This window comes from Sinocyclocheilus rhinocerous, unplaced genomic scaffold, assembly GCF_001515625.1.
Source record: "Sinocyclocheilus rhinocerous isolate Xijiao unplaced genomic scaffold, SAMN03320098_v1.1 scaffold843, whole genome shotgun sequence".
In the NCBI taxonomy this organism is placed as follows: domain Eukaryota; kingdom Metazoa; phylum Chordata; class Actinopteri; order Cypriniformes; family Cyprinidae; genus Sinocyclocheilus; species Sinocyclocheilus rhinocerous.
This window is the reverse complement of record NW_015655383.1, coordinates 20,247-29,048: the sequence shown is the minus strand read 5'-3', so window position 1 is coordinate 29,048 and position 8,802 is coordinate 20,247. Positions and strand designations below refer to the sequence as shown.

Genomic DNA, 8,802 nt, shown 5'->3' with positions numbered 1-8,802 from the left:
CAGAGAGGAATGACACTGCGGAACGGGCGTGGTTTGAATCTCATCTAAAAATCCCGTACAATAACAACAGCCAAACCGTTCCAATACCAGCAACAGACGTAGATTACAATAAGCGCTTTACGATAAACAGTACGTTACTGCGCGAGTGACAGCGGCGGACCGAGCATGTCTGCACACGGTACAAGTGCATCTCTTTATAACTCGCATTAAACGCTTCACATGATATTGGCTCAAAAATAATACATCAACTTATGTGTTTTTGGTTATGTCTTTATAATGTTTTCCTCGCCAGACGTAGATTACAATAAGCGCTTTACGATAAACAGTACGTTACTGCGCGAGTGACAGCGGCGGACCGAGCATGTCTGCACACGGTACAAGTGCATCTCTTTATAACTCGCATTAAACGCTTCACATGATATTGGCTCAAAATAATACATCAACTTATGTGTTTTTGGTTATGTCTTTATAATGTTTTCCTCGCTTTTTCAAAGAGAAGTATCTTTATACTCGCTGTGCGTTTATTCATCACACCGTTCATCGATCAGGAGAGAACGGACGGAAGAGGGAACTAGTGTCAGCTGTTTTGACGGAACGCTTTGCATTGTCTGTCAGACACCGAATACATCTTACACATGACATTTACATGGTACTAAAAGAGACTTAAACTATCACGTACACGTCTAAAATCAGGTCTGTTGTATTAACCATGATAGTAACGTTAACGTTATCAGATGCTGGTTATTTTTTAATACTATGAAACTAAATGTTTACCATGTTAATACCATGGTACATGGTAATTAGTATTGCATGGTGTTACTCCAATGTACTTCAAAAATAACAGTACTAAACTTACTGTATTTAAGTACCGTGGTACTAAAAGGTACTGAAAATAATAACAAGATACTGCCATGGTGCATGTCCAGACGCCTTTTTTTATTATTATCATTATTATTTGAGCTAATATTGCCTCAACACCATTTGGGTACTTCATTCATCACAGGATTGTACAACAGGTTAAGTCACTATAAATACACAATTTACACTACACTAGGAATAGAAAGTTCAAAATAGCTGAATTTATTTGAAATCTTTTGTAACATTGTCTATACTGTCACTTTTTGATCAATTTAGTGTCCTTGCTGAATGAAAGTATCTATCTATCTAGATAGATGGATGGATGGATGGATATACCTCGATAGCTCAGTTTGTGTGTAATTATCAAAATTAAACTGTAACTACAGCGCTGGCACAGTAAACTAATCCACACATACCCGTGGTTTCTGCCTCCAGTGAACAGGGACAGAAGTGTTTTGTGCGGTTTGAAGGCTGAGGCAGAAGAGGACAGCATAGAGAGCATGGACAATGACAGCACGCCGCTGATGAGATCCAGAGGCCCCAGTCCCCTCGTTTCGATTATCCGGGAGTGACCCGCTGCCAAGATGGCGACGGCCAGCTCCGCCCACTTTGAGCTTCAAAACTGCTCTTCAGAAACCTATGGGTGACGTCACGGACACTACGTCCATGTTTTTATACATGTTTTAATATAAGCTGTTTTTAGGCTAACTAGAAAGTTTTGATTCCTGAAATTTACAGGATGTTTTTATAGCACAATGACCTTTGAAGGGATGAAGGGAATTTTGGATTCTCAGTTCGTGACCCCTTTAAATAAACTTGTGGTAGTGACTACTGATAATCAATTGAATTGAATATTTTATAATTAATAATTAATATTAATAATAATAAATATAAAATTAATATTTGAATATCTAATTTTCTATATGGAATTTAATGGATGCAAACCAAAAGATTATTCATAGCATTATTATTATTATTATATAGTTTGATTTTCATTAATATATGACCACATTAGTTGAATACTAGTGTTTTTTTTCTCTCAGCTTTAGTTATTTAACTAAAACTATTTAAAAAAGTTAAATAAAATAAAATAAACTTTAACTGAAATTAAATTTATTTCAGCTAGTTGCCAAGGCGACATTTCTCATTTTCATTTAGTTTAGCATGAAGTTCTTAACTATAATCCTGCACCTAAGAAATAAAAAATGCAGTTTTTACCATAATTTAACTTTCTCCTTCACTTTCTTCCTCTCATTTTAGAGGATGTACTTGTCATCCAGCTACAGAGACAGCTGCCAGGCCAAGTCTGAAACCTTGATCGGTTCTGAAGCATCTATGCCCCACCTCGTTCATATTTCCTCTACGTCTCCCCTTCCGTCTGTGGAGAGCAGGAAACCTCCTACACTCTCCCCCGGCCCAGAGGTGCCCAGCCCTCCTCGACTTGTTATCCAGAGCCAGTCCCACATCTCGGTCAAGACCTCTGCGCCAACACACACAACACAAGAAGCTTTCAGCAGGAATAAAATGAGTCTAATGCAGCATCTTGAGCGGGTGAAGAGACCAGCTGAAATAAGCTCAGAGATCAGTGACCGTGCTTCAACTGCAGATCTGACGAATACGAGTAAGAGAGTCTTGTTCCTTTAAAACAAGAGAAATTTACTTAGTTGGGAAGAATAACATCCTGCACTTGCTTTCAGAGAGTATAGTTAAGTATAAAGCAATAGTTCACACAAAAATGAAACGGATAGTAGCGGATTACCCAAAATGAAAATTAGCTGAAAATGTACTCACCCTAAGGCCATTTAAGATGTAGATGAGTTTGTTTCTTCATCAGATTTGGAGAAATGTAGCATTGCATCACTTGTTCAGCAATGGATGCTCTGCAGTTGAATGGGTGCCGTCAGAATGAGAGTCCAAACAGTGGTGTGGATTACTTGTGATGTTTTTATCAGCTGTTTGGACTGTCATTCTGACGGCACCCATTCACTGCAGAGCATCCATTGCTGAGCAAGTGATGCAATGCTACATTTCTCCAAATCTGATGAAGAAACAAACTCATCTACATCTTGGATGGCCTGAGGGTGAGCGCATTTTCAGCTAATTTTCATTTTGGGTAATCCGTTACTATACGGCTAAAACTCACTAAATTGCTATTGAATGATTTTATTTCAGAACAATGATCCATGCAGCAATCATTTATTGCTAAATTTCCCCAAATATGTTCCAATGAATAAACAAACTCATGTGCATCTGCCTGAGGGTGAGCACATTTTCAGCTAATTTTCATTTTGGGTAATCCGTTACTATAAGGCTAAAACTCACTAAATTGCTATTGAATGATTTTATTCCAGAACAATGATCCATGCAGCAATCATTTATATTAATGCTGCCATTTGTGTCTGTTTCTGCTCCTGTAGGTTGTCTGGGCGGCTCTGACAGGAAGGTGTTCCTCTCGAACTGTATCCTACAGAGGGCTGGGAAAATGGCACGACCCAGTGCGGCGGTGCGGTACCTGTCGAGAAACATCTTCACAGCGGAGGAACTCTCTCAAAGCAACACCACTGGAAACACAAAGAGACGCCTAAAGAGACTCGACCCAAACAAGATCGGTGCCATCAGAGGTGAGCTGGACGGATATTTGAGAACTGGATCCTTCTCTGTATGATGTGCCTTTTCTGTTGTTTTTACACATTTAAACAATTTGATTTCAATTTAAAAAGCAGAACTGACTTTTCTCAGAACTGACTTTTCGATAAGCCGTTTAATCAACACTGTGCCAGTGATTTTATTATTTTCAAAGGCTATCATTTTAATTAAGACTATAAATGACTTGCTCAGCTTTCTATATTAATATCTGATGCGGTTTACAGAGCAGCATGAAAGTTGCTAGTTTTAACAATGTGTGGATCTCCACAGAGTGGGTGGTAAAGAGATACCCAAAATTTGACCTTCATGAGAAAAGCAAGGACTGGAAAATGTGTCTGTCTGTAATCAACTCGACGGCCCGCTACTATCGGTTCATGGACAAGACACGGAAGGTGAGAATAAAAGGAACACTTTTGTAACTTTAGCAAAAACTGGTTCATCACAACATCCACACTCTCCTAACAGTGCACAACACTAAACTACACTGTACAACAACTTAAAACCACTCAGATAATTTTTCTTTCTTTTTTTTTTTGTTGTTCACGAAATGTAAAATGACATAATACTTTGATTTTTTTGTTTTTTCAAATTAAAACCATTTGACAAGTTTTATCTGCAGCACTTCCACTACATTGGCAAAAATGTGGTTATTTCCACCTCTTTCCCCCAAATGCATGGATGCCATTGACAGTTGTCTCCGCTTATGTTTAACTATTATTATGATTATTTTGCTTTTCTGCCTGTTTCAAGCAAAAGTGTTCTCTACAAAGCAAGTTTGCATTGATCATGTCTGTATTGGAGTACCTGACGTGGTAGTGACAGCAGTGTGTGATATGCTATTATTCATCCTGTTTTGGGATTTTTGCTCATTTTGTTCATTCATTTACATGACAACTACACATTTTATTCTAAAAAAATGTTAAAAAGCATGTTATTTGTCAAATACCATAAATCATACAAGATTCTTCTTGGAACAGTATTTGTCTAGGATGCATGGGAGGTGAGTAAAACGCAGCCTAATTTTCATTTTGGGGCGAACTAACCCTTTAAGATACATTTCCTTTACAGCTAAAGGTACAGGAAAGAGCAAACCTTGAGAACAGGACAGAGTCAGCACCTACAGCGGTTACGTGTGCAGCAGCGGCAGAGATTGATGTTGAACTGTCTGACAGCGACACGGAGCAGAAACAGCAGGAAGCTCTGATGAGCCACAGCACAGAAGATCACAACATGCCCACAGACTGGGAGTCAACCAACGGTCAGTGCCGACTGAAACATCACATCTGTGAATGAAACGTACTTCCCATTATAGGGCTGGGCTTGGAGGTCAAGAGGTCACAAATTTGAATCTTGCTTGATTGACACCTTTTTAAAAAAAAACTGCAGGTTTGTCAAAAGACATGTTACGATGGCATTAATGAGAGTGTCTTTAGGAAATGGATAAATAAAGCACCACTGAAATTGAAATCATGAATGTCAATTTTATGAAAACCGCTATCTCCCCACACTAAAAGAAGGGTAGACGCACAGCATATATGTGACCCTGGAGCACAAAAGCAGTCTTAAGTCGCTGGGGTATATTTGTAGCAATAGCCAACAATACATTGTTTGGGTCAAAATTATCCATTTTTCTTTTATGCCAAAATCATTAGGATATTAAGTAAAGATCATGTTCCATGAAGATATTTTGTACATTTCCTACTGTAAATATATCAAAACTTAATTTTTGATTAGTAATATGCATTGCTAAGAACTTCATTTGGACAACTTTAAAGGCGATTTTCTCAGTATTTTGATTTTTTTTGCACCCTCAGATTCCAGATTTTCAAATAGTTGTATCTCGGCCAAATATTGTCCTATCCTAACAAACCATACATCAATGGAAAGCTTATTTATTCAGCTTTGAGACGATGTATAAATCATCAATTTGAAAAAAAATGACCCTTATGACCGGTTTTGTGGTAAATGTGCCACCATTTAAACGCAGCTTGTGAAAATAGTGATACTTTGATATCGACAAAATAATTGCAAATATTTTATAATTGCAAGAAATAATTGCAAAATATTCAATATCGTCCAGCCCTACTTCTTTGGATCTGTCCTGAAACTGTATTTACAGGGGTTAAAGCAAAATAAAATCCTGAGCCTGAACTTTTTTCCTAGGGTTGACCTACATGGTCAATACATGGTTGACCTGAAGAATGAAAGCTATATCATACACTTGGAAAATTACAAGCTATATCACCGCTTATCGACACTAGAGGTATGACAATACAGAGAGATGAGACAAAATACAGATACTTGGTTCACTAGAACGAGACAATATTTTAATACTATTTTTAAGAAATTTACAATGACAAAATATTTGTCTTCTAATTACAAAAAGTAAAACAATGCAGATGTATTTTGACTATTTTGACCCTAGATTATTAAACTAATCTAGGGCTGTAACTAATGATTATTTTGGTAATCAAGTAATCTACTGATTATTTTGACAATTAAGTAATCTGATATTTTTTAGTAACACAAACAGACCTAAGTGAAAACCAGGCTTTAGTATGACTATTTATATATAAACTAACGATGAGGCAATAATAATTGGCTCAAATAAAATATCAAAAACAATTACATGGTTTTATTGAACCACACTGTTAAAATACATAATGTAATATGCCTATACATAATATGAACATGACCAACTTAAGTACATTATGTATTAAAACAAACCTGCAGAGGGCGCCAATGGCCTGGTGACGTTTCACTTTACAGCTTGATTAAACGAGGTTTAAATCCATAAAATTTTAATATTTGGCCACATGCAAACTCAGAAACTTTTATTTTGAAATCGTGATGTACAATAAATGGCATATTTAGAAATATGTTGATGTATTCTCCTGTATTGGCAAAGGTTTATAAATGATTTATGTTACAAATCTAGTGAGATAATGCATACTTTTCCCAGATGAACGTTAAGCAATTCAAATTCACAGCAAACGCAGAGGAAGAGTGACGTCACACATACAGTCTTCACCGGTAAATTACTATTAAGAGATTCATGTGTGAACAGGACCTTTTCAAAAATCCCGGTAAATTTGTTCTGGCAATCATATCGTTCTTATGGAGATGACGTGATTACTCTGAGCCGTTTACAAAGCTCCGCTGCTTTTTAATTCGTTTTTCTATGTAAATAGGCCTATGCGCTATATGGACATCTGTGACCATTGTTAGTTTGGTTGAGAGTGAAAGCTGTGCTCCTCTCACACCATTGGTAGGCGAACTCATGGACTCGAAAGTGATATCAAGTTTTTTTTTGTTTTTTTTTAAATGTAGGATTATTTTTTCCCGCAGCCAAACGCTGCACGCCGGAGATCCGGCACGGTGCCAGAGAACTTTAAGCTCTGTATTTATTGTGCCCAGATATTACACTCTTATTCTTATTTTCCTCTGTTTTCCAGTGTATCTCGGCCCCCCTCATCGGGATGTGAAGGTTCCTGAGTTTGCCTTGTCTGCAGCACATCTCCGAACACGTCCCGAGCTCATCGCTCGATACCTGATCAAGTTCATCTTCCCAGAGGATGTGCTGGTGCGCAGTAACGTGTACGGCGGGGTGCGGCGCGGCATTCAGGCCCTCGACCACAACAAGATCTCCGCGCTCCGAGGTGAGATATCTGCTTAGCGGCACTGTAGTCAGCTACTTTGGATGGTGGAAAAGAGGTAGCTTTGAATAAGGACTAGTTCTCTGTTCCTGCTCTTCTTCAGAGCACCTGCTGGAGCGTTTCCCCTGGATGAGGCTGGAGGAAGACGGAAGTGACTGGAAGGTTTGCGTAGGCGCTATAAACAGCACCATCCGCAAGTTTCGATATGAGCGCAAGATGGGCATCAAGAGAGGGATACGCTAGTGCCGAGGATCCGATCAAAACGGCTCTGTGATACGGAGGTGAAACCTTTGTTTGTACACAGTGACTGTTTGTGTCAAGAAATGCTGTCAGTAGCTGTTACTGGTTGTTTTTCTAGAATGTGTTACTAGTATTTAATTTGTGATTTATACTGGTTCTTATTACTTTGATATTTATAATTTTCAACAGGAAATCTGAAAAAGACTTTATTTGGCAATATAAAATGTACATTAATATATAGATGTTTAAACAACAACAAAAAAAACGGTTAATATATGGATTTATTAAGAATAAAGGAATTGTTAATATATTACACATCCAAAACCTTTCTCTCCATTGAAACTTAGCAGCTATAGAAGAGAGAACAAAAGACAGCTGTTGTCAAAACAGGGACTTGCACTTCAGTTATGAACACTGTATCAGTTCAGACGATTGATTGAAGTGAATAAAACTGGTTACGTTGTTGCACATTGAGTATGAGTGTCAGATCCTCAAGAGTATGAAAAATTATTTCTTGTGTAACCGACCTGAAATAAAGCACAGTAGCACTGTTTAATCAAAGTGTTTATGGCCCTTAAAACTATTGAATGAAGAAAAAAAAACATTTTGAAGGTAAAATAAGTGCTATCAGAGAACTAGCAGGCCTTATGGAGAAACGCACCTCTATTGGCAGATTGATGTTTTGTCTGCTTGTTTCTTGAGGTCTTTGGTGATGTTGTTTATCACTCCAAGACACTGTGCCCACGACACGCCCCTCACGCCGACGTCAAACTGTGGGTACATCTCAGCAAGAAACTCTGAGCGTACATACAGGAATAAAAAAAAATACTATTTGTAAACTATAAATACTTTTATGCCATTTAGTAAGGGTAATGGCACACAAATCAAATCTGGGACTAAACTGGGCTGAAAAACCCCGATTTTCAAATTCTCTCTTAAACGTTTATGCCTCAGTGCATAAAAAATAATTAAAGCCTTTTCGGAGCAATGACTGAACACTTTTTTTTTTTGTGCACAACTAGGGCTGGGCGATATAGTTAAAATGCATCAACGATATAATGTTTCATATCGTTCGGTATCAATAATTATTGAAATTTTTATAACCTTCTTTAAAACAAAGAGCAATAGAAAAAAAAATGTTTACATGTAACCACTGTATTTTTTAATTAACTCAACTTATTGAGACAAACAACAAATATTTTTTTAGTTTTAACAGTCAAACAAAATAAAAATTAAGCAAATATCTAATTTCTAATGTTTTATATGCAGATTAAATAGGTTAAACTTTTGTCTTGTCTCCCGAGGCCACATGAGGGCGCAATGAGCAAAATAATGCAGCACATTAAATTGTCAACGCAAGGAAGTAACTGTCTATAAAAAAAAACGTGCATTACGTCTAAAT

General features: G+C 37.4%; 2 protein-coding genes across 3 annotated transcripts in view; one reads left to right on the top strand and one right to left on the bottom strand.

Annotated features, from left to right (window-relative positions):
• The first annotated feature begins 2,096 nt into the window (after nucleotides 1-2,096).
• Nucleotides 2,097-7,517, top strand: LOC107717998 (BEN domain-containing protein 2). The gene is made up of 6 exons (XM_016524913.1): nucleotides 2,097-2,479; nucleotides 3,276-3,479; nucleotides 3,775-3,896; nucleotides 4,573-4,762; nucleotides 6,960-7,163; nucleotides 7,264-7,517. Exons 1-6 carry the CDS (start codon nucleotides 2,122-2,124, stop codon nucleotides 7,401-7,403), a joined length of 1,218 nt encoding a protein of 405 aa, XP_016380399.1. The 5' UTR covers nucleotides 2,097-2,121; the 3' UTR covers nucleotides 7,404-7,517.
• Nucleotides 7,518-7,593: 76 nt separating this feature from the next.
• LOC107717997 (uncharacterized) overlaps nucleotides 7,594-8,802 on the bottom strand; it is a 12,014-nt gene continuing 10,805 nt past the window's right edge. For both annotated transcript variants that reach the window (XM_016524911.1, XM_016524912.1), the window contains 2 exons: nucleotides 8,062-8,197; nucleotides 7,594-7,927 (listed from right to left, as the gene is read on the bottom strand). In XM_016524911.1, the coding sequence (XP_016380397.1) occupies nucleotides 8,064-8,197 (134 nt within the window). In that variant the 3' untranslated portion in view covers nucleotides 7,594-7,927; nucleotides 8,062-8,063. The remainder of the gene's footprint in view (nucleotides 7,928-8,061; nucleotides 8,198-8,802) is intronic.